Source organism: Aythya marila (assembly GCF_965140915.1).
Source record: "Aythya marila genome assembly, chromosome: 27".
In the NCBI taxonomy this organism is placed as follows: domain Eukaryota; kingdom Metazoa; phylum Chordata; class Aves; order Anseriformes; family Anatidae; genus Aythya; species Aythya marila.
In genome coordinates, this window is record NC_139068.1 from 4,918,448 (window position 1) to 4,942,271 (window position 23,824).

At 60.9% G+C, this 23,824-nt stretch overlaps 3 protein-coding genes across 4 annotated transcripts; 1 reads left to right on the forward strand and 2 right to left on the reverse strand.

Moving 5' to 3' along the window:
• Positions 1–119: 119 nt before the first annotated feature.
• Positions 120–7,833, reverse strand: BORCS8 (BLOC-1 related complex subunit 8). Its single transcript, XM_082780047.1, has 5 exons — positions 7,652–7,833; positions 6,285–6,397; positions 2,126–2,190; positions 1,635–1,742; positions 120–647 (listed from the first exon to the last, which is right to left on the reverse strand). The coding sequence occupies exons 1-5, from the start codon at positions 7,686–7,688 to the stop codon at positions 605–607; spliced, it is 366 nt and encodes a 121-aa protein (XP_082636173.1). The 5' UTR covers positions 7,689–7,833; the 3' UTR covers positions 120–604.
• On the forward strand, positions 7,790–13,102 carry RFXANK (regulatory factor X associated ankyrin containing protein). 2 transcript variants are annotated; one of them, XM_082780044.1, is made up of 10 exons: positions 7,790–7,923; positions 8,456–8,678; positions 8,921–8,998; positions 9,714–9,794; positions 10,060–10,125; positions 10,297–10,397; positions 11,358–11,483; positions 11,966–12,083; positions 12,270–12,350; positions 12,716–13,102. In XM_082780044.1, the coding sequence occupies exons 2-10, from the start codon at positions 8,471–8,473 to the stop codon at positions 12,772–12,774; spliced, it is 918 nt and encodes a 305-aa protein (XP_082636170.1). In that variant the 5' UTR covers positions 7,790–7,923; positions 8,456–8,470; the 3' UTR covers positions 12,775–13,102. The 2 variants fall into 2 exon arrangements, with proteins under 2 accessions (XP_082636170.1, XP_082636171.1); XM_082780045.1 differs by having other exon boundaries at positions 11,966–12,032.
• A 134-nt stretch (positions 13,103–13,236) lies between these two features.
• NR2C2AP (nuclear receptor 2C2 associated protein) lies at positions 13,237–15,600 on the reverse strand. Its single transcript, XM_082780046.1, has 6 exons — positions 15,586–15,600; positions 14,931–15,023; positions 14,750–14,840; positions 14,555–14,660; positions 14,154–14,222; positions 13,237–13,993 (listed from the first exon to the last, which is right to left on the reverse strand). The coding sequence occupies exons 1-6, from the start codon at positions 15,588–15,590 to the stop codon at positions 13,878–13,880; spliced, it is 480 nt and encodes a 159-aa protein (XP_082636172.1). The 5' UTR covers positions 15,591–15,600; the 3' UTR covers positions 13,237–13,877.
• Positions 15,601–23,824: the final 8,224 nt, after the last annotated feature.

Below are 23,824 nucleotides of genomic sequence, written 5' to 3' on the forward strand. Positions count from 1 at the left end.
CTGCGTGTCTTTGTTTTGCTCCGTGCCCTGTGAAACGAGCAGAGCCAGCAGGCTCCAAGACCCCCCAGCCTGAGCGAGCAAGAGGGGAAGGTTTGAGACAGAACTTATTTGTTTTGCCTTTTTATTATTGTTCTCACTAAGACCAAATTCAGCACTTCCTGGCACACACATGAGAAACTCTCCCTGCAGAATGCCTCCCGAACAAAGCTGAAGTGTGCCTACATTAAGTCTTTCCACAGCCACCTACGAAATACTGAAAGCAAGACCTAGTTTTTGCTGAGATACTTCTGTGGCCAAGAGGTAGAGAGAAAAACGCCTCGTAGCAGTCTGCCATCAGAAAGAACTGGAAAGGACAAATGCAGAACCACCCCGTTTCCCTTTTTGCAGAACAGTGGGGAAAGAGGCTGCCCCACAAAGGCAGTCCTGACCCCAGGAGGTTTTTTTGCCTGCTCAGGTGCAGCACCTCGTTACTGGGAACAGCGAGGCAGGCCGACCTGTGGGCAGCTTCACAGACTGAGCGGAAGGGTTCTTATTCCTCCACGTGGTCGGTGAGCACGGAGCTGGGCTGGAGAAGAAGGCAGAGGACAGCCAGTCTTGTCCGAAATCAGGAACTAGCTGGAGGATTCTTGGCTTGTGGGCCAGCGGTGCTGTAAAAAGAAAGAGACGGTCATGTCCAGCAGGCAGGCAGGACGTCAGCAGCCATGGGAATGTGAAGAACCAGGGAAGCCCTAAAATAAAGCCTCACTGCTCGGAGAGGGAGAGCTGCTAAGACAAGCACACCTTTCAGTGTGCTGTGCAGGCTACGGAGCAGCACACAGCAGCCCCCATGGGTGCCAAGACAGCAATCGTCACAGCCACACCACCGCAAAACCAAACAAACAAGAAACAAGTCTAAAAATGCTCTGTTAGGGCTGCACGGTGTGACCCCGCTGCACGCGGGGGAAAACACAGACCCTGTACCAGAAACGTCTAAAGTGGAGTTGTTTTGCAGAGACAGAGGTGCTTTGTCTGCTGGGGTGGTTTTATCAGGGACGGGCATTTAGAACTGTCCGTGGTGGGCAGGGGCATTTGGGAGTCTTCTCACTCCTAAGCAGTCAGACTCCAACACCAACACAGTTCTCAGGAGAGACAAATACACTGGGCTCAGACAATCTGCTGGAAGATGTTTTCGTAGCTGTAGTTCAGCTGCAGGCACACAAAAATGCATAATCTTTCTGCCACGTCTGTCAGCACCACTAATCTCTAAGGGACTCTCCTCAGAAAAAGCCACATGGATGACAGGGTACCAAAGGCAGCCTCTCACCTACTCCATCTCAGTAGCATCACTCCAAATGCCTTTAACACAACAAATATTTAATGTATTACGGAACCAAACATCCCTTTTTAAATAAGGAAATAAATTATTTTCCAGTTACCCTTTTGTAAACAAGATTATTTGCTTCCCATGGCAAACAAAGCCAGAAAAAAATCACTGGAAGGCAAGCAGCACGCTCTTATAAATAACAGCCTGGAATCACATTACTGAGATAACCACTTGGCGTGTTTGTACTGGGCTGTTTTACATCTCCAGAGCCTCTGGGAGCCAGAACGGGTGCCCAGATACACGGGCAGGTCGGTGCCAAGCCCCTCGCTACCTGCGGCCCTGAGCAGCGTTCAGCTGATCCTTCATGGCGATGGCGTGCTTGAGCAGGCTGTCGATGCTCTTGAAGTACACGCTGCTGTCCGTCATGTTCTTTATGGCACTGCAAGCAGAGAGGGGGTGGAGGGAGGAGGGCTGGTTAATATTTCCCCCCGTGGCGTGGTTTTAGAGCCCCCTGCTTTGGCAGAGAGGACTGGGAGGAAGAAACCTCAGCTTTAGGCAGCCACTAAATCGGCTGTGGGTGGATCTCCTGCAGGAGATCTGGCAGCTCTGCGATGCACACACGAGTGGGGACGAGCGGGCACCTCATCAAAGCGAAGCCCCCGAGGTTCGGAGAGCTCTGCCTGCACCCTGAGCCTCCCACCCCAACCGCTCCTTCCCGGCTCACACCAGGAAGGTGCCAGTGAAGCGCAGGCTGCTTCGTTTCCAGCCCCAAAGCCGTGCTGCTGAGCCCAGCCCCTCTTTTTCGGAGAGGTCTGCACCTACCTGCAGGCGTACTCCACCGTGTAGATGGCTCCTTGGCTTTGCTCCTCCCAGCTCTGCATGTCGGACTGCAAGAGAAGAAAGAGCAGGCAGCGTTGGGCACGCACGGGGTGAGCTCTGCCAGCCCTGCCCTACCGAGGGCTTTGGCTGCTTTTCACCAGAAGCTGAGCTTGGATCCCAGCTCCTGCCCGACAGCCTGCGACGCCTGGCTCCGGGTGCCGAGCCCCAGCATGTAAAAGAGACGTTTATTGTGTGGATTTCTGGAAGGGCTACTGGTTCGGGCCAACCTTTCAGATGCTCCGGCCAAATTCCCCTTGTTTTCGGATGTGCCCGCGAGGCAGCGAAGAGGCACGGTGAGGCAGGCTGCGAGCAGCCAGCAGCTGCCCGAGCGCACAGGACTGCCTGGAAGTGCCAGCAAAATCAGACCTCACGGTGGGCCTGGTCCAGGCTCTGAGCTAACCCAGCTCCCTCCCCAATCCCCCATGCAAACCCAGATAAAATTGTTTATTCTGCAGCACCGAAAGCTCTCCTTTCATCAGACCTGCGACTCAGAACCGTTTTCACAGCCACAAGCCCCCCTGTTCTGCTGTCTGAAACTCTGCTATCCGATCCCAAGCAGCACTCAGCACCGTGCCCTTCTTTTTATGAGCTTGGAAGAAGCCCCGGGAACTCCACACGAGTCCAGGAACTCCACACAGCTCTGGCGTGGCACGTAACTGCATGCTGGAGCTCCAAGGAAAGGGAAAACCAAGCGAATACACAAATTACAATGAAAGCGCAGCTCGATTCAGAGGTGTAGCTCAATAGATAACTATTTCCAAAGTCCTTAAGTAGCTCGGGCACTCTTGAAAATATGTTCTCATGGGAGCTAATTCTCAAGTCTATTCTGCTGGGTCTAGTTACAAGGCAGAGGAAATCCAAGGGCCCCTTTTTGTGACTGAAGGAGGTCGGGTAGGAGCTTGGAGCGCGTCCAAAATCACTTCTGCTGTTCAAAGCCTGTCCTACATCGGGACACTTGACCACAGAGCTCTAAAGCACAAAAGAAACAAGCCTCCACATGCAGTGCTCTAGGCAGTTCTCCGCAGGAGAGGGTACGTCAGCCCGGGACTCACAACCCCAGAAGCCGTCCTGCAGAGACCGCGCTTGCTCCGCAGTCCGCTCACGTTTTGCACGACCGTATCTGTGGCTGAGAGCAGGGTTTGAGAGCAGAGGCAGCTGCAGAAGACACGGATATCTCCTGCAGCTCCTCAGCCTGTTCACTCCGAGAGGTGCCAGACGATCTTTAACAACCGTTTAGAGCCTGACATCCCGCTGGCTCAGCCGCTTGTGTCAGCAGAGCAGCGCTCTGGCTGCCCTCGTGAAAGGCTCTGCCCCGCGAAGGGCAGGAGACCCCAGGGAACAAATCCCCAGCACCATTTCTTCCACCTTTTCTGGACAATTTGAAGCGCTGACCCTCAGCCTGCAAAGCCCAGCACAGGGCGAGGGCACAGGGGCAACACTGGAAAGGGAGAGACGGCGGCTGCAGAGCTCCTATGAGCAAGTGGGGACGATGCAGTCTGCTCCAACAGCCGCTTTTCCGTGCTCCTGCCACTTCTGAGCACCAGCAGATTTTAATCATTTCCCAGTACCAGAGCCACTGACGCCCATTCCCAGCATCCCCACCACTTCCCGGGAATGCGATGCCCTTAATTGGGAACAAAAAGCCTCTCCCTCGAGCTCCCGGCTTCTTAATCTTTCCTTCATGCCCTTTCTTGAAATTCCCAGGCTGTGCCCTCGGATGCAGTTTAAGAGCTAAAGCCAGCTCTTAACATACAACAGCACTTAATGACAGATCCCTGCTGCTTGGCAGCAAATTAACGAGGAGATCTACGTTCTCCAAAGACCAGGGGAAATCCAGACAGGCTGCCTGGCGTGGAGCAGGGCTTAGCAGCTCAGCCACGGCACGTGGAGGCAGCGAGGGCCTCGCATCGCTCTCCCTCTTATCAGCGAGGTGCTAAATCTGCCTGGAGACTTTCAGATGGTGAGGGAGGCATTAAGATTATTTCTAATCAAATCAAAGAAAGTTGCTTGTTGGAAAGGCGTGGAGGTGACCTTCTCCTCGCCTAAACTTTTTTTTTCTCCCAGCTCCCTCCCTCCCGGTTTTTCCTAGGTTTAATCCCCTGGGAGTTTTAAATAAAGGCTGGGTTTCAGGAGAACTCTGCCAGCCGGCGACGGAGTTGCCACAAGGCTGAAGGAGAGCTGGAAAGCACCAATAAATCCCGCTCCCTCCATCCATTACTTACACCTGGGGAATAAATTACACGAGAACGGATCCGGGCAGACCGTTCCTCTTTCTCCTTTTCCGTTCCGAGGAATGAAAACCACCCTGCTCTAATGCCTTTGCTCTGAGGTAGATAAAACCTGACAGCGCCTTCACGGCGCGCAGCCCCGCTGACACCCTCCTGTTCCAGTGCCTTGCTGCAGAGCCGACGGCCCCAAAATATCCCTCCCCCCCACCAAATTGAACACTCCTCTGTGCCAACGGGCCCGTCAGGGCACCGAGCATGTCCCTCTCTGCAAGTGTTTGGCCGCCTGGGCTGAGGGGTTTGGCAGGCACAGCCTGTTTGCTGCAAACTGCAGCGCCTGGAACTGGGATAAAATGAGAGAGGGATCAAAAAAAAGAGGGGATCTGACCACAAGGTCCATACCAGCAGCCTGGCAGCGCAGGCAGGGCGCTGGCTGCCAGCAGGGAGGACAGCAAGCTCCCAACCACGACGCTGCAGCCTTTGAAAAATGAATGTGGGAGCAGGTGAGGCTGGAGGAGGTGTCACCACCAGCAGCTCTGCATCCCGGTGACCAAATCACCTCCTTACCCTTCTTAGCATTTTCTTCCAGCCCTCGCCACGTGGATGCACGAGTAAACACAAAGGCAGGAGCCAAAAAAAGGGCTCAGCAGCTTTGCCCTGACCTGCACCGTCACTGCAGGAGCCAGCACCCAGGGCAGGAGATGCTGGGAGGCTGAAAATGAAGGCAGCAAAGGCCAAAGGAGTGGTTGTGCTGGCTACAGTCACACGGGGCCACACAGCGTCCTGCTATTTGCTGCTGGCACATGAAGAAGGTGGAAAACAGCAGCACTTTGGGCTAAAAAGAACTCTCTGAGTTCTTCTCCGGCACGGCCTCTCGGCTGTCGCTTCCATTTGTGCTGCTGCGTGGCCCCTCGCCCCCATCCCCGTGACAAACCGTGCCGTGATGGAAACTGATCTCTTCCCTCTGCATGGCTCGTCATACAATTTGCTCAATTTCCTTTTGTTCCGGCCACCTTCCCCGAAACTTGATTAAATGAGAGCAAGCGACAGCGCAGGAATAATATTAGAAGCCCGTGATGCAATCGCATCGGCGTGTGCTATAGGTGCACATACATCTCTGCGTACCTAGGGCCGCACGCAGGCACGTATAGAAAATGCTAATAAATAATTGAATAATAAAGTGTCACAATCCAGGTTAATTTGGAAACTAGGGCTGTAAAGCAAAGGTGAAAAATGGGGCCTGACAGTGCATTAGCATAGACATGAAGCAGTAATCTATTCATGAGACATCACTCCTAATGAATCATGACTGGCAGAAGAGGGAGAAGGACAACAAGGCTGGCATTAAAGTGTCTCTGCTCCGTGCTCTGGAGGGAAGCAGGAACACAGCTGTGAGATGCGATTCATTATCCTGCCTTGCCTCGTGTGGGCTCCTCGCACTTGTTTCTTCCCACTCCCCCTTCCCTCCTCCTGCCCTCCTCCTTATTTTATGTCGGAAATAAAAATCTTGCAGTGTAGCCAGGGGTAATAAGATTTAACGTCTGCCTCCTCCCCCCTCCCCGTACAAGACAGGCTGCTCATTTTTCTTTGTCTCCGCACTTTGTCTCCGGTGCTGGGAGCTTGGGGGGATGAGGTTGGCCTGGAAAGTTTCACCTGGGGGCTGCAGATGAACGTGCAAATCCTCCTCAGCCCCTCCAGTTCGGGCTGAGCGGGGTCCCACAGCACCTCAACCCTTCCCAGACAATTCTTGTGCCCCCAGGGCTGATTCCCTTCCTCCTTCCCCATCGTCCCAAGATAGCGATGATGTTCCAGCTCAGGAAAAGAGCCTGAGTTTGGCTGTGCCTCAGGTCCGGAGGCCGAAACGAAGCCCCACTCACCTTGTGCTGAGCGAGCTCTGGAAGCGATCTCCTGACGTGCTCCTGGAGGCGGTAGAGCGCCACGGAGGGCTCGTTGGCCAGGACGTACATGCTCTCCGTGAACTTGTCCGTAACTGCAACGAGAGAAGCGGCAGAATTACTGAAAGCAGGGAGCAGGGGGGAGGAAAGTGGGGTTCGAGGGGCTCCCTTGGGGGGACTGGGGGGGCTCAGGGAGCACCCGCTGCACCCTCCCACACCCCAGCTGCTCAGTGCCCTACAGGGGTTGCTCTGGGACAAGGTGATGCCATGCCAGGGGAAAGGAAAAGAGATCAGAGCAAAAACCCAAATATTTCGGATCGCCAGCCTGTCAACAAGGGTGCGAAGGCAACACCACCACGACAGGCAGCTCGCATCCACAGCAAGGAGCACCGGGTGGACACAGATCGCCCTGGGACACTGCCAGCCCCAGCAGCTCAGTGCCAGCAGGGGTTTGTCCTGGTTTTGAGGACTGGGCCACAGTTTTTGAGCAATTTGAGGTGGCCACGAGGCAGCGGGGGGCAGCGGGGGGCTGCTGGCTTGGCCACCTCGAGGGCTGGGGGCTCCGAGTCTCAGCCTGGCCCCAACCCTTGAGCTCTCCTGAACCTCAGCCGCCTCCACTTTGGGGTCCTTCTCCTTCCCCCTCCACACACCCACCCAGCACCCCAAAAGCTCCCCCAAAAAAGCTGGGGGGGGCTCGGGAAGGGCCGGTGCTGCCCCCAGCCCCCCAAATCCTCCCCTGACCCCATCCCACCCGCGCTAACGTAGAAACCCCTTTGGGGTGCCACTTCCACAGGCTGACAGCTCGCTCCTCACGGGACATTACCTCACTTTGAATATTTTATTTTATTTTATTTTATTTTATTTTATTTTATTTTATTTTATTTTATTTTAATTTTATTTATGCCGACTCCTCTGCCCCGCTGTCTGTTTTACCGGCCCCGTCCCCCCCGGCTCAGGGCTTTTCTTCTGTACGAGACGCGGCCCCGCCGGCCTTCTGAAGGCGACCGCGACCCCTCGCCAGCCCCTGCGTTGCCCGCCCTGCCCTGTCGCGACATGTCGCGCCCTACCCTCCCGTGACACGCCCCGCCCTGCCCCGTCACGACCCCGTGACGACCAACAAAACAGCGAAACGGGTCGCGGGCTGCTCCTCCCTCCTCTCTCCCGCCCCGCAGGGCCTTATCGCGACAGATGCTGTCGCTACGGGGCCCTATCGCGACGCGCGCGGCCGCTGCGGGGCCATATCGCGACACGCGCGGGCGCCGCGGCTCCCTATCGCAAGCCAGCCTGTCGCGACTGGGCGATAGCGGGTACCTCCCCCCCTCCACCAGCGCTGCCGGGGCCGCTCCGACCTTTCTTCACCTTCAGCTGCATCTCGGGCTCCTCCATGCCGGCCCCGCCGCTTCCTCTTCCGCCGGTGCCTCCGCTCCCCGCCCCGGCCGGGCACCGAGCCCCCGGGCACAAGCGTTCCGCTTCGCTCCCCCCTAAAAAATAAAAAACAAAAAATAGGGTTCCCCCCTCAAATCAGGGGTCCACCTCAAAAGAAAACAAACTTGGGGTCTTTCCCCAAAAAATTTGACCACTCGCAGCCGTTGGCGGAGCCCCGGAGCGCGGCGCCCAGCAGGTAACCGCCGCCTTCCTCCTCAGGGCTTGGAGGGCTCGGGTGGGCGCAGGGCTCGCCCCCCCCCCCCCCCCTACCGCTCCTCTCCTGGTGTCACCGTGTGGGGACAGCACCGGGACCCCCCCCCGGGACCCCCCCCGGGACCCTCGGGGCTCGAGGAAGGGGGATCCGAAAGGGATCCTCGCGGGGCCGGGGGCTGGGGGTGAGGCCAGGCCTGTGGGGGTGGCAGGGGGTGGCAGGGGGTAGGGGGGTGGCCCCTGGGTGGAGGGGGCAAAAAGGGGCCCGAAATTAAGGGGAGCGATGGCTGCGTGTGGGGATGGGGCGGCCTGCACCCCACAACGGCCCTCTGTGTCCTGGGAGACCTCCCTGCTGCTCCCCCCGCCTTGATATTGTGTTGGGGTGGTTCCCCCATGGAAGGTTTTGTCCCCTTTTTGACACAATTATGGGGCAGTTCACCCATAAAAGGTTTATCCCCCTTAACACGGTGCTGGGGCAGTTCCCCTGAGGAAGCTTTTCCCTTTTTTTAACGCTTTAGTGTCGCAGTTCCCCCATGGAAGGTGAAGAAGCAGCCGCCCGTCTCATGGAGGCTCCCCTGAGTGACGAGGACGCCCAGGAGCTGCCAGAAGAGGGTGAGAATGGAGCTGAAGGAGCAGCAGCCATGGGGGAGCTGACTGGGACCGAGGACACAGAGGATGGAGGTGTCCCCACGGGGCTCCTGCAGCCAGAGAGGGACATTTTGTGCTCCAGCTCTGTGGACGGTGAGTGCTGGGGGTGGCAAGGGGGTGACAGCTGAGACAGGGCATACCCAGAACCAAACCCTCCAGGGGGATTCAGACAGGGAAAGAGCCTGGTGAAAGCAGCTTTCCTGCACCCCCCTGCAGCAGTAGGGGTGGCTGTGAGGTGCTTGTCGAGCCAGCCAGGTCTCGCTGTGCCACGCAGAGCCCAGCCTGCTCCCCAGGAAGTGACACCAAGGTCCCCAACAATTATCCTTGTTCTGCAGGGGGAGCAGACGCCCTTCTCAAGCCCTCAACTGCCTCGATGGACAGGCAGAGGAGCACTGAGCTCTCAGCCCTTGACAGTGAGTATTGCAGAGCCTGGTGCTCACAGATCCTGGTGTGCAGCCCCAGAGGGAAACGGGAATGGGAGAGGTCATCTGCCTGCAAAGGGATCTCTCATCCCACAAATGCAGCTGGGAAAAAGTCCTTTACCACTCTTGGTCCCTTCCAAAATGCAGCAAGACTAAGTCCAGATCTAAGCCTTGCTGATGACTTGTGTTGGCAGTGAGAGGTCGCTGCAGCTCCATGCAGAGGAACTGGAGTTTGTAAAGTCTTTCTCTGCACTTTCCTAATTAAACTACCAGTCGCTTGTTGGAAATACACCCAGGTTTCCAAGTGGAGCTCTTCACGCGTAGGAAATACGAGGATGAACTTGAGTGCATCCCCAGGCTGTCCTCTGCAGTATATCGTGTGCAATTATGCCATTAATGCAAGATCCCTGTCTCCCGTGGTGGCCCAGATGGACCGTGCCCCTCCTTGGGCAGCTGTTTGGGCTGTTTTATCTTCCCTGCTCAGCTGTTGGTCCCCGCACGCTGGTCAAACCTCGATCCCCAGGCTCTTCCCTTGCAAGGGGATAATTCCTTCTGTGCAGAGCTCAGTTTTGACAGGAGGGAACAGCTTCGGATAAGTCGCGTTAGGCTGACAGGAGTTTCCATGAGGCATTCGGCCTCTGGTCAGCCTGGTTCCTCCCTATACACGGAGGAAATGTTCCCTAACTCTCTCCTCTCTCTGGAACAGGCTTCCCCCTGAAGCACTCGAACACGCTGACGAACAGGCAGCGCGGCAACGAGGTCTCAGCCCTCCCAGCCACGCTGGACAGTGAGTACAGCTGGGCACATCGTGCTCTGCACCTCACACTGCAGACGTGGGGATGCAGAGGGAGCAGCAGGACAGTGGGACTGGAGCCTCCCTCCATCTGCTGCTGTCCCTTTGTTCTCAGCGCCTGCAGAAAGCTGTTAATTACCCACTGGGGTTTTTGGGGGTTCACTTGGGGCTGTCTGGGTATCACCTGCAGGGCTCCCCCTTGCAGATGATGGGCGCTGAGCTGATTTTTGTCCTGATGGTTGCATTCTCTCTCCCCTAGCGCTGTCCATTCACCAGCTAGCTGCCCAAGGTGAGCTCAGCCAGCTGAAGGAGCACCTTCGGAAAGGTACGTGTCTGTGGGATCTCATCCCAGCTCATGCAGAGTCCTGCCAGCTCACAGAGCACCCTTTGATAAACCCTTGGCTTAGTTTTACAGCCTTTGCTGGCTTTACAGGGGGGTGACGGGAAGCAGAGGGGGGTTTTGACCTTCCTATTTAAGATGTCTGGTTTTGTGCAGGGGAGAACTTGGTAAATAAACGTGACGAGAGAGGTTTCACGCCGCTGATCTGGGCTGCAGCCTTTGGAGAGATCGAAACGGTCCGTCACCTGCTGGAATGGGTAAGGCCACATTTGTGCAGTGCCTTGCTAACAAGAGACTTCCCAACTCCAGCCCCAGTGCCTGCCAAAATGTCTAGAACTGTCCTGGTGCCTCAGCCAGCCTTTCCCCCGGCCCCAAACAGGCCACATTTGTAGAGCTAATGGCTCAGACACTGCTGGATGCTCCCCGTCAGGCTGCGGGCTAAGTCAGGAGCATGAAGAGCCTTATCTCACAGCTAGCAATAACTGTTTGTAATTAAATATCTGCTTATTGGTAATTTGAGATCAGACTTATCACTTGGGCCCCGTAATCTGCCCGTAAATGCGCTCGCTGAGGTATCATTGCAGTTAATGAACTCATCCCTGCATCATCCTCAAGTGCTGGGCCTGCAGCCAGGGGCTGCGTGGGGGTGAGCAGGGACCAGGTCCTTGTGTGCTCCCCGAAGCTCTGTCCTCGTGTTACACAAACCCTAGCCCAATGCTGGCTCCTTTAGCTGCAGTTTGTTACCAGAAAGACAAACAGAACCCCAAATAAATGAGGGGATGCGTCGCTAGAGGAGATAGTGAAATCCAGGAGAGGTCCACGGCTCGCAGAGCTCAGAGGACAGGGTGGGTTTTTAGGTAGAGGACTAACAAAAGAGAGAACAGATACTGTCCAGGCGCCTCTAGACAGGGCCAGTAATGCTGTTACTGGTGATGGGGGAAAGAACTGAGTAACAGAAGCCATGAGGCTTAACTTACTGACACTGGAGAAGGGCTTTTAAGTCCTCACCTGAGACTTTTGTTGATTAGAACATGCCTGGTAAGGACCTTGGGAAGGAGAGGTCACGGGGACTGGGGGAGCGCTCTCTTCCCCACGAGGCTGAGGACCTGGCTCCACAATCAGCCAGCCCAGGGCGTTCAGCAAGGCTGTGCCAAGCTCCCTGCCTCTCAGCAGGGCTCCTTCACCCAGCGGGGCTAACGTCTGTGCTGTCTCCCCAGGGTGCTGACCCCCACGCGCTGGCGAAGGAGCGGGAGAGCGCCCTGTCCCTGGCCAGCATGGGCGGCTACACCGACATCGTCATCATGCTGCTGGAGAGGAACGCAGACATCAACATCTACGACTGGGTGAGTGCTGCCGCGGCGCTGAGAGCGACACCAGGCCCCAGACGAGGCTCTGCAAAGCTCATTTTTAAAAGCAGCAGCGAGTTCACCTCGTTCCGGGCCGAGTCAGCAGCAGCGCGCTTCTCCCGGCTGCTTCCCAGGCTCGCGACGCTCGTTTACTTGCTCACGCAGTTGTTTCGAGAAATTAATCTAGATAATAATTTTAAATGGTTTCCTCGCTTGCTCACAGTGGTGATGTTACCAGCCACAAGGAAACTGCACTCAGAAATTAAGGTTGCCTTTCGGATTACAGTTATTTTATTGCATACAGAGAATAAAACCCGCGCAGAGCCGCTCTGCAAGACAACACTCAGCCTGGAGCTGGGAGAGGGTAGAAAGGGGAGCCCAGCGGGTCAGGGATCGACCTTTCTGGGAGGAGCAGGAGCTGTGTGAGCACAGCCCCGTGCGAGGCCAGCAATGACACAGCCCCTTCCCTTTCCCTGCAGAACGGCGGCACTCCTCTGCTCTACGCCGTGCGCGGCAATCACGTCAAGTGTGTCGAGGCCCTACTAGGTAACGGGGAAGATCCGCGCTTAATCCTCGGCCTCGAGTTGTGGCTTGTTGGTAACAGCCTCGGGGACGGAGCCTGACGTGCCTGGGGGGAAAGCCTGAGCAGCCTGGGGGTGTCACGGGGCGCTGCCCAGCCAGGAGGGGCGCTTTTTGGGGGTCTCCTCACCCTGCACCGGCCCCAGAGGGGACGCCGTGTCAGCAGGGGCACGCTGCGCCCTGACTGCCACTGCCTGCTTGCAGCTCGTGGTGCCGACCTGACGACAGAAGCAGATTCTGGCTACACCCCGATGGATCTGGCCGTGGCCCTGGGGCACAAGAAAGGCAAGTGTCCCTTCCGCACGTGGCAGGGAGCCCTGACTTCCCTCCGCAGCGACCCTACAGGCAGCTCCCAGCTCAGCTCAGGGCTTTCTTTGACCTTCCACCACAGCTCCCTGCTCTGCCATGCAGAGAAACCGAGCCAGAGAAGTCAGATTAGGTCCTGTTCCCCTTGCTCCCCCTCCAAACCAGAGCTGTGCTGGCAGCGGGACTGGGACAGGAGAAATGGGCCCCTGGAGAAAGGGATTTTCCAGCTTCCCCTTGGAAAACAGGAGCCAAAGAGTGCCCAGGTCCCACCCACAGCAGAAACAGGTTCTTACGGGCTTGGCTTCCCTGGGTTTTACCTCTCTCCCTTCTCTTCCCCTCATTAGTCCAACAGGTTATTGAAAATCACATCCTCAAGCTATTCCAGAACAAGGGGTTGGAGTGACAGTGGCTCACGCTGCGCCGCTGCAGCACCAGCGCTTCTCTTGGCCGACGCAGGGCTCTCTTCTGGGACCAACGTGGCCTGACCCAGCGGTCCCAAAACGGGCAGCAGCACAGTGCTTCGAGCAAGGAGCACGTGGAGGAAGCTGTGAACCAACCGCTTGGCCTCGGCGGATTTAGGCCACTCCTGGAAGGTGGCACAGCCTCGGTGCCTCGCACCCAGGGACACTTCACTCCTCAGGGCAGCTGCATTTCTGCTCCTTCTGGGCTCAGCTGCTTCGTGCGTGCATTCAAGTATTGCATTTTTTTTGGAAGTAAACCCTAAAAGCAGCCGTGTGGAGCCCTGTCTCTTACCTCAATTGCATCCCCGTGGTCTGTCACGGCAGCCAGCCCCCCATCCCAGCACCAGCTAATAGGGAACTGGGCCAACCAAGCTCTTCGAGGCTGGCACCCTCCTGGCGCCCCCATATTCCTCTCCAGAGCTGCCTCATTGACGAGCGTGGCTCCCTCTTGCACCTGTAAACTTGCCAAGCTCTTCCTGCACACAGCCAGGCAAATACCCATGGGCAGGAGCAAAATCCTGCAGGAAATCTCACCCTGCCAGCCAGGAGCACAGCACGGCCCCGCCAGCAGCTGAGCCTGCGCCCTGTGAGCCTGCAAATTGCTGCTCCGAGCAGCTCAGGGGTGGTTACCAAAGGGGGGAGACAGCCAGAGCCCCCAGCACGGGGAGGGAGCAGCTTCTCCTCCTCTCCCCCTGCCCAAACCAGCCACCAAGATCACGACAGCAGAACCAAAACCAGGGCTGGGGCAGGGCAAACCCCACAGGGCTCAGTCCTGGGGTGTCTCTGACCCAAAAAGCAGCCGGGAAGGAGCTGGGGGCCACCACCACCGTTTATTCAGCCGGCTGCACGGGCTGCATCCCCCCCCAAAAAGGCACCAAAGGTGGTTTGCAAGTCCAGCCCGTGGATCCCTGCACAAACATCCCTCCTGCAAGGCCATCCTGGGGGGGGTTGAGGGTCCCCTCTCCACTTCGGGGTGCAGCAGAGCCCCCAGGGCAGGGGGGGGGAAATGAGGGTGCTGGGAGAGCAGCCCCCCAACGCCGCTGCCCTACAGCCTCTCCCCCAGCACCCTGAGGTGGTACACCACGATGCGCCCAAAGAAATCCGTGCTGTTCTCAAAGGTGATCTTCAGCTTATCCAGAGCCGTCTCCTCCACCTCGAATCTGTGCAAGGCCCGTAAAGGAAAAAAAAACAAACAAAAACACAAAAAAAAAACAGGCAGGGGGACACCCCCACGTGGGGGTAAACCTGTTTTAGCAGCAGCAAAGCGCCACCAGGCACCTGTAGGATCGTACCCTAAAGACCTCGAGTGGCAAAAAGGATATCTGCATGGCGTTAACGTCCTCGGGGTACAGCTCGGATATTTTCACCAGTTCTTCGCCCGTTCTGCAGCCTGTGGGGTGTGAGGGTGAAGGCAGCCGCGGGGAGGTGCTGGGGGAGCCCTAAACGACTGCCGTGGGCTCAATCGCCCCAAAAATCCTCCCTGCACGGCTCTGCTGCGGGGCTGGGAGCAGCGGGTTTGCCAAATGATGGGCGAGGTTCCCAAAGTGTCCTGGAGAACCCCGGGTCCTCACTCTGCACCCCAATTCTGCTCCAACCCACGGCCCCAAGCCCCTCTGGAGTTTTAGGAACAGCTAACAAATGGCTTTAGGCCCTATAACAAAGCTCTGCGGGATCCAGGCGTGGATAAAGGGAACCAGAGGCGCCCCAGGAGCAGCTCCTCACCTTCCAGCGTGCACAGCCGGCTGGAGAATCCCCCCTGGAACTGGATGTGGAGCTGCGAGACCTTGACGGTGCGCGGGAAATCCAGGGCAACCCACTGGCGCGCGCCCTGGAGGCAGGAACGACACCGGGGCTCCGTCAGGGTGGGGACAACGGGGTTTTTAAACGGGGACGCGGCTCCCACCCTCACCCCAGTACCTGGTCCGAGTTCCAGCACGTCTCCTCGTTGGCGTCGAACATGTGCTTCTTCCCGAACTGCTTCACGTCCCGCTTCAGCACGGAGCTCACCCTGCGGGGATGGGTGTCACCATCCCGGGGATGTGATGGGGACAGCGTGGCCCCGTCCCCCACCCCGTCCCCCCTGGGGACCGGGACTCACCTCGTGGCCGTGTCGGCGCAGATCAGGGGCTCCGCGGGCATCGCTGCGTGCGGGGAGACGGGATCGGGAACGGCTGCAGGGTATAGGGGGCACCTGGAGAAAATTGGGGGCACCTGGGCAGGACTGCGGCACCCGATGGGATGTCCCAAGCAGCAGTGGGGGCACCTGGGTGGCAGTGGGGGCAACCTGGTGTCACTTGGGACCCCTGAGCAGCACTGGGGACCCCCAGGAGAAATGGGAACCCCGAGCACATTAGGGAGTCAGTGGCACCATTGGGGACCCCCAGTAGAAATAGGAACTCTGAGCAGTATTGGGGACCCTATGGCACCTTTGGGGACCCCCAGACAGCATTGGGGACCCCCGATCTGCAGGGGGGACCCCCAGTAGAAATGGGAACCCCGAGCAGCATTGGGGACCAACCCTATGGCACCTTTGGGGACCCCTGGCCAGTACTGGGGACCCCCAGAGAGCATTAGGGACCCCCAGACAACACTGGGGACCCCCGGACAGCCACGGGGGCACCCAGTAGCAATGGTGACCCCCCCGAGCATCCCCCTGCGCCCCCCTCCCGTGCCTCCCCCAGCCCCACACTCACCCCGTACCCCCCCCGCGCCCATCCCTGCGCACACCCCGTGCCCCCCAGCCCCACATTTACCCCATGCACCCCCCCCTGCGCCCCCAGCCCCGTACTCACCTCGTGCCCCCCCCCGTGCAGGAAACGGCTCAGCCGCTTCCGTGGGGCCGGACCCGCCTCCCCCCGCCCCCCCCCGGGCTCCGCCCCCCCCCTTCGCCAACCGGGGAGCGGCATTTTTGGGGGGGGGGCACCCTCAATGCACCGGTGGGGGACACTGGGGGGGGACAGGGGAGAAGCGGGGGGGACCCTACAGCACCGCCGGGGGGGCCCCATAGCGGCACCCCGGAGGCTGGCGCTGCACCCCCAAGGGGGGGTCAAGCCCCCCCCATTGAGGGCTTCGGTGGGGACCCCACGCTTCAGGGTTTGGGGGGGCTTTGCGCCGTGTCCCCCCCCCCCCCAGGGGGTGCGCAAAATGGGCAGGAGCCCCGCGCATTGAGCACCCCGGGGTGTGTGGGGGGGGCGTGCACCCCCCCCCCAAGAACCCCCCGAGGGGCTGCTCCTGCGAAGGCTTCGTGCCCCCCACCTCCAGTATCACCCCCCCGGCTCCTGCTCGGGGTTTGGGCTCCGGGGGTGGGCTCCGGGGGTGTCCCCGGCCGGGTGCCCTCCTGGGCCAGCTCTGTAGGTGGCACTGGCGGAGCGCGGCTGAGGGGAGCGCCCCGGAGGCGCTGCGGGGGTTTTTTTTTTGGGGGGGGGACAGCCGGGTGTCGCGTGGGTGCGGGAACCTTGGCACCACGGGCACCCCTGCGCGCCCCGGCATCGCCGCACGGGAGCAGCCCCACGGCGGAGCTGGTCCTCACGCCTCCGGCTGGGTGTGCCAGCATCCCAAAATGTGCCAGCATCCCAAAATGTGCCAGCATCCCTCAGTGTTCAGCATCCCTCAGTGTTCAGCATCCCTAAATGTTCCAGCATCCCTCGATGTTCCAGCATCCCCACGTGCTGCAACATCCCCATGTGCTCCAGCATCCTTAAATGTTCCAGCATTCCTCAATGTTCAGCATCCATCAAGGTTCCAGCATCCCCGTGTGCTCCGGCAGCCCAATGTGTCCCGGCATCCCCACATGTTCCAGTACCCAGAAATGTTCCAGCACCCCTATTTTCTCCAGCATCCCCGTGTGATCGAGCATCCCTGCGTGCTCCGGCATCCATAAATATTCCAGCATCCCCAGAAGTTCCAGCCCCCCTGTGTTCTCCAGCATCCCTATGTGCTCCAGCATCCATCAAGGTTCCAGCATCCCCATGTGCTCTGGCATCCCAATGTGCCCCAGCATCCCCAAATGTTCCAGCACCCATAAACGTTCCAGCACCCATAAACGTTCCAGCATCCCCCAATGTTCCAGAACCCGTGTTCTCCAGCATCCCCACGTGCTCCAGAACCCATAAATGTTCCAGCACCCCTGTGTTCTCCAGCATCCCCATGTGCCCCAGCATCCCTAAATGTTCCTGAATCCCTAAATGTCCCAGCATCCATAAATATTCCAGCATCCCCACGTGCTCCAGCGTCCCCAAATGTTCCAGCCCCTCTGTTCTCCAGCCCCCCTGTGTTCTCCAGCACCCCTCCATGCTCCATCACACCTGCCCAGGTGCATCCCTACATTGGAGCACCCCTGCTCACCCAAACCAGCCCCCCTGCAGCCCCCCGGCTGTGCTGGCGGGGTCCTGGCCGCTGTGCGGGGTCGCGCTGCGCACCCCGAGCCTCCGAGGGAGCAGTGGGGAGCCTGCAGCAGCTGTGCAGGGAGAAACAGCCCCGCTCACACGCACACGCTCACGCCAGCTGCTTAAAATGATCCTTCACAAGCATATGGTGCTGCTGCGCTTGCCCACGGCCCCGGCTCTTTGTGGGTGCTCGGCGAGGCTGCCAGCCCCAGCCCCGCGGTGTCCCGCGTCCCCTGCCAGCCCCCACTGCCACTTGACTGGGGGAGGTGACAAAAAGCCAACGGCACAGCGGCGGTCTGCAGCCCTCCCGAGCCTCCCCGGGTGTTTGTCTGCCAGCATGAGTCACGGCGACCGCGCTGAGGCTGCCTCTGAGCTCAGGCAAAAGCAAAAAATAAAACAGGGTGAGTGCTGCAAAGCCTTCGCCTCCCCCCTGCAGCACGGCTCTGCGCCGGCACGCGGGGCCTGGGGGGGGCTTCGTCCTCCTGGCTTGGCCCTCGTGAGGGCCGTGCACACGCGTGTGCACGCTGGAACACGTGTGCACGTGCACATGGGTGTCACCGAGGACACGCACACCTGCGTGCCCTTGCACGGGCGTGCATGCGACGACGGCGCGCGCAGGCACACGCGTGCGTGCGTGACGCACGCTGCACCTTCCTCCTCCTCCCTCCCCGAGTTTTGCCTGAGAAATTGGGTCAGGAACACGGGAGCCTTAATTGTCACTCGGCTAATCGCACGGTGGGGGACAGGTCTGCTATTTCTGCCACCGCGGCCCACGCCTCCTCCCACCTGCATCTTCCCGGCAGCGTCTCCGCTCCGAGCGGGGCGCACCGAGCTGCTCCCCACCTCGCCGCAGCCCCCTTGTCCTTGGAGGCATCAGGATGGTGACTACCCCACTGCCACCACCCCTGTCCCCATCTCTGCCTGCTCAGCACCCCGTGTCCCCTGCGTTCTCCATCCTTCTTCACCCTCCTCGCTCTCGAGGAATGGCCCGGGCGGGTAGCGCGGATATTTTGCCATAGCCCTGAGCAGCTCAGCTCACCCCAAGGAGGGACTTTGCCTTTTATAAAAGCTCACAGAAAGCTGCTGAGATGAGAAACCAGGCACCGGCATGGAGCCAAGACCCCGCTCCCACCAGGCGAGACCCCCTACCCCCCCCGTGCCGCCCCGTAGGGTGCTGGCCCGGCACAGGAAGCGGGTGCCGGCGCCTTTTGTGCGGCGGGGTGGCAGCGTGCGAGTTTTTGCTGAGCAACCCCGGCTGGCGCGGGGAGCTGCTTCCGAAGAAGAAGAAGCTGGTTTTGTGCCCTTTGCAGTTAATTACTTGCGGCGATTGATTTCCACTTCCGTGTAAACGCCGGGGATTACCGGTGAATGCGGCACAGGCGCTATTCAGCGCCGCCGCCACCCTGCCCACCACAGGGCCCTGCCTGTTCTCCCCAAGGGGGATGCGACGCTGCCTTCATCCCCTCCACCGTGCCGGGGGGGGGGGTGCTGGGGGCCAGTGGGCTGGGAAGGGCAAGATTTGGCACCTCTGACTTCCACCGCATGGCTGCGGGGTCGGTAATTGGTGCTGAGGTGGCATCTGCGCGCCGGGAAGGAGCCGTGCAGGGCAGCGGTGAGAGCACTGCTCCGGGAGGAGGCAGAGGAAGGGATGTAATTAGCGTTATCTCGTTACAACCAGCCACGAACCTCCCGGCGAGCACCCTGCCGGCCGGAGCAAAGGGTGCTGAGCGCCCACGGGGGCCCTCAGCGCCACGGGGCTGCTGCCCGAGAGGTGACACATCAGCCGGGAGCAGGTGTCGGGGACGAGGTGCCACTAACGAGCCCGGTGCCATTAACGAGCCTGGCTCTGCTAATGGGCATGCTGCTCAGCGTAGCCACGTGGGCAGGACCGGGGGGGCAATTACCACCAGGGCTAATAAAGCAGCGCCGCGTCCAGCCCTGCTGCTGGTTGCTGCCGGTGCCAGAAAGGGGCTGAAGAGGGGGGAATGTCCCCTGGACCTGGGGGGGGGACACGTGCCCAGACCTGCTGTCTGCTCCCCCAAATCCCCCCCCCATGCTGCAGCCGGGGCAGAGGTGCAGGATTTGGCCCCCTCTGTGGATTCTGAGCTGGTGGCGCTGCCACCCCGGGGAGTCCCCAGAGGAGGGGACCAGGCTGGGTCACGGCCCCGATGTCCCTCGAGTGTCCTTTGGGGGCCGGGTGCCGGCCGGGGAAGGCGCAGGAGCGGGTCTGGGCTGCCGGCAGGCCGAAGGGGGAAGGGAAAGAGGCAGTTGCCATGGAAACAGAAAATAAAATCAATTCATCCTGCCGGTGGGTTCGCAGCGAAGTTGTGCCTGGCCAGGGCAGGGTCCCCCATCCCCGGGCACGGCACCCACGGTGGCCCCCAGCCCGCGGTCCCCTCCGTGCCCTTGTCACCCTGCCCAGGTCAGGGCACGGGGCAGTTTGGCCCAAAAGTGGGGACGCTACTGGGAGATACTGGGGCGAGCCGCAGGGTTTGGGGACAGCATGGAGGTGGCTCCGTGGCACCAGCACTGGGTCTCATCCGGATCAGCCCCTGGATTGGGGCGTCCTGCCCTATTCCAGCCCCAGCACCGACATCACAGCAGCATTTTCACCATGGCCAGGCACCGGCTGTGGCTCTCCCGGCATCCCAGCCCCACAGAGCCGTCCGTCCATCCTTCTGTCCGTCCGTCCGTCCGTCCTGCTGCCTGTCCCCGTGCCAGTGCCCCGAGCGCTGGCCCCAGCTGCGGTGGCAGGGGCCTCATTACGGAGCCATTCTCCCAGTGAATGTGGCAGCTCTCCTGGAACGGGCTTCATTAGCCGGAGGCGGACCTGAGCGGAATAACAAGCGGCTCGCCGGGGCGCGGGACGGGGTCCCCACGCGCACCCCAAGGGACACGGCCGTGCACTGGCTTGGCCACGTCCCCTCTCTTGTGGTCCTCAGCAGGACGTACACCCGGCTGAGACCTCCCAAACTCATGCCGTGTGTGGCTCCTGATCCCTTTGCTGTCCTCCGGGGCTGTAGTTGAGCGGGGGGCTCTGCCATGGGTTTGCCCCAACGCCGGTGCCGTGCCGGTGTCCCCAGGGGCAACTCCGGGTCCTGGCCTTTGGTGGCAGGAGCCCCTCGCCCCTGTCGCGCACCCGCACGCCCACGGCCACCTCCCCGGCGCCCTCCCCGCATCCCTGTCACAACAAAGGAAAACATCTTTGGATGGAAACTGCGGGAGGGTCGTCACGGCAACACTGCTGCAGGATTTCGCCAGAAACCCATCGTTCCGGCTCAAAAAGGCGCTCCTGGTCCCTGCTCTCTTCGTCGGTGCAAAACCGGACGGGGCTGGGGACGAAGCAGAGCGGGACCGAGGAGCAGAGGGACCCAAGTGCCACCATGCCGGGGGGCAACCAGCCTGTTCCTGGTGTGGCTGGGGACATGGGGCGCAGCGGGGACCCCATTGGGCAGCTGGGAGCAGCTCGGGGCAGAGCTGTCGGTGCCCATCCAGGCAGGACATGTGGTGTGGGACAGGGCAGAGGATGAGGATGAGCTGGTGCTGCGGCTGGGGAACCCCAAATCCGACCCCAAATCCCTTTCCCCAAAAACGAAGGTGGAATCGGGGCCATCCCTCTGTGCCACGTGGAGCTGCGTCTCAAAACCCATCCTTCCAGGCCGGATGGGAGGAGATGGGCACAAAGCGACATCGGGGCTTGGCCGCAGCCCAGGGGAACCCCACAAATTCACCTCCTGCCCTTGGGGACCGGCCGGAGGGAGCAGCCCCGAGCTGGTGGAGCAGCCGGTCCCCGATGCCGTCCCGCCGTGGGCTGCGCTCCCCGGGCACGGAGCAGCTGCCAGCGCGGGGAGGAGCGCGGGGGGAGCGGTGTCTATTAAATCCTCATCCATAAGCCGCGCTGGCTGGTGTCTGTTATGACATTTATCTCCACTCGAGAGGAGAGCTCCGATAACTCACTGCCGGCACCTTCGCTCGGCAAGACAAATGGCCGGCGGCGTTTCGGCCACGGGGCCGGGGCTGCCCACGGGGCTCGGTCCTCGCTGGGCTCCTGCACAGCCATCCTGTGGGGCAGGGGGGGGTTTTGGGGAGAAATCCTCCCCCCCCCAGGGGTGTGCTGCTGCTGTTAGTTCCCAGCTGGGAGAGGGGAAGAAGCGGCGCTGTGCCTGGGTGGGTTGTGAAATGTAGAAGGGGGGATGTGGGGCTTGCCATGGGTGTGGGACCGAGGGCATCCTCACCCCGAACGGTGCTGAGCTGGTGCTGGGTGAGCATTTTGGAGCTGGCCTCGTCCTGCTGAGCGTTGCCAACGGCGTGGCCTTGAGCTTGACCATCTGTGCTCACCCCCATCCCCATGCCGGGCCACCCCGCGTGCCGCCAGCCGCTCCGGGGACACGGAGACGGAGCAAGACGCTGCACCCATGGGTGCCATTTCCCCCAAGACGATGAATTGGAGACCTGCAGGGTGGCACCACCCGACACCTTGGCAAGCGGGGACAGCACGGTGACAGCACCGGGTCCTTCTCCCCGGTCCCATTTGGCAAACACCACGGGGCCGTTAACCCCTGCCGCCTTCCCCCGTTGCGCCCGGGCACCTTTTGGGGCCGGGGGCCGCCAGCTGCAGAGGCAGAAAGGAGGGGAACAGAAGGGCTCTGTGGCAGGGGCTCACAAAAGGCAGGAAGCGGCACCCGGGGCCTCGAAGTCCCGCACAATGGAGTCGGAAATGAGAACTTTGCTCTCGGGTTTCCGCGGGCCCATCCTATAGATGAGGAAGAGAAAGGGCGCCCATCTCCGCGGCCGCTGCCAAATGGCAGGAGACAGGGCGGCTTTCTCCATTCAGGCCGGCAGGTTTCGGGGGGGAAAAAAAATGGAAAAAAAAAGGTGCCCCCCCCCCCCCCCATCCAGCTCGGTGACAGTTTTTCCCCTATGTTGGGGGTGACTTCTGGCATCGCAGCTTCCGAGCATCCTTCCCGCTTTATTGGGGGTTTTTCCCAGGCTTTGTCCGCCCTCAGCACCTTCCTTCCTGCATCCTCAGCATCCTCCCGCATCCGCAGCATCTCCCACCCGACGCGGGGCCATACAGGGGTGTGTGTGTGTGGGGGGGGGCTGGATGCAGCCCGCACAGCTTGGCAGGGATTTAGGGGGGAGCAGGGAAAGTGCCCTTCAACTGTACCCCCCCCAAAAAAAAATCCCAAGAGACAGTGGGTCCCCGTGCAGGGCTGGGGCGGGGTGCGCAGCACATGGGAGGGGGGGTTCAGGGCCGAGCAGTGATTTTGGGGTGCAGAGGGGCTGGAGGATGCCCCCCCCCCCACTTTACCAACACCCTAAAACCCACCGGCTGCCAGCGCAGGGATGCCGGGGGTGCGGTGCCAGCGGGGGGAAAAACCGGAGAAGAGGGGGGGGGGGGGCGCAGAGGTCTAGGGGTGCTCCCCACCACCGGGACCCCCCCCCCACCAAAAAAAAAAAACCCTCTCCATCCTCGGCTGCCGGGGGGCTGCGGCGCGGCGGCGGGGGGGCGTGGGGGCGGCTCCGCTCTCGGGGGAGGGGGCGGCCCCTCCGGGGGGGTGGGGGGGGACGGGGACGGCCCCGGTTTATTGGGGGGGTGGGGGGGGGAGGCGGAGACGCATGCGCGGCCGCCCCTCGCCCTGCGCCCGGCAGCGCGGCGGGGCGCGGAGCGGGCGCGGGGTTCGCCGCCGCTGCGGGCAGGTGCGGGCGGGCGGCACCGGCGGCACCGGCGGGGGGGCCGCGCCTGCCGCCAGCCGCGATTGGCCCGGCCCGGCCCGGCTCGGCCCCCTCCGGGGGACCCCGACCCTCTGCGCCCCCCTCCCTTTCTCCCTCCGCTCCCCGTTTTTAAGCTCCCGGTGCCGGCGGGGAGCTCGGTGCGAGGCTTCTCCGGCGGCGATGAGCCCCTGCGCTCCGTGAGCACGGCCCCCAGGTACGTGCGGCACCGGTACCGGCAGCGGTATCGGTATCGGTATCGGTATCGGTATCGGTATCGGTATCGGTATCGGTATCGGTATCCCTACCGGTACCGGCACCGGCACCGCCCGCGCCGCGCCCCCGCTGCGGTGCCCGGTGCCGCGCGGTGGGAGCGCACCGGGATGGGAACGGGGAAAGGGAACGGGAACGGGGACGGGGGCACCGTTTGGGGACGGATCCGAGCAGGGGACACGGTGGGGACAAGGTGGCTGTCACGGCTCCGGTGTGCGGGCGCCGGGTTGGGGACAACGGGTTTGGGGCGGGGGACACCGGGGTGGGAAGGGATGAGGGGGGTTGGAGAGGGGGCGCGGTGCGACAGAGGGATGGGGACACTGGGGATGGGGGGGACACTGGGGATGGGGGGGACACTGGGGATGAGGGGGGCACCGGCTGGGGGGGCAGCAGGAGTGTGGTTGGGGGACAATAGGGCTGGCACCACTGGGATTGTGGGGACACCACTGGGACACCAGCATGGGGGGGACACTGGGGACACCAGGACACGGAGACCAGGGCTCTGAGGCTGGGGACACCGGTGCTGACAGGGGCTTGGGGACACCAGGGCTGAGGCCAGTAGGACAGGCAGGGCTGGAGCGTGCTGACAGCGAGGTGGTGGCAGGGAGAGGAGACAAGGGAC

Coding starts and splice junctions, on each gene's coding strand:
- RFXANK (XM_082780044.1), top strand. CDS start 8,471: ATGGAAGGTGAAGAAGCAGCCGCCCGTCTCATGGAGGCTCCCCTGAGT. Junction 8,679..8,920: donor GTGCTCCAGCTCTGTGGACG/GTGAGTGCTGGG, acceptor CTTGTTCTGCAG/GGGGAGCAGACGCCCTTCTC. Junction 12,084..12,269: donor CCTCGAGTTGTGGCTTGTTG/GTAACAGCCTCG, acceptor GCCTGCTTGCAG/CTCGTGGTGCCGACCTGACG.
- NR2C2AP (XM_082780046.1), bottom strand. Junction 14,841..14,930: donor TGCGCCGACACGGCCACGAG/GTGAGTCCCGGT, acceptor CCATCCCCGCAG/GGTGAGCTCCGTGCTGAAGC. Junction 14,223..14,554: donor CCGGCTGTGCACGCTGGAAG/GTGAGGAGCTGC, acceptor CACACCCCACAG/GCTGCAGAACGGGCGAAGAA.
- BORCS8 (XM_082780047.1), bottom strand. CDS start 7,688: ATGGAGGAGCCCGAGATGCAGCTGAAGGTGAAGAAAG. Junction 2,191..6,284: donor CAGAGCTCGCTCAGCACAAG/GTGAGTGGGGCT, acceptor CTTCTCTTGCAG/TCCGACATGCAGAGCTGGGA. Junction 648..1,634: donor AACGCTGCTCAGGGCCGCAG/GTAGCGAGGGGC, acceptor TTCTTTTTACAG/CACCGCTGGCCCACAAGCCA.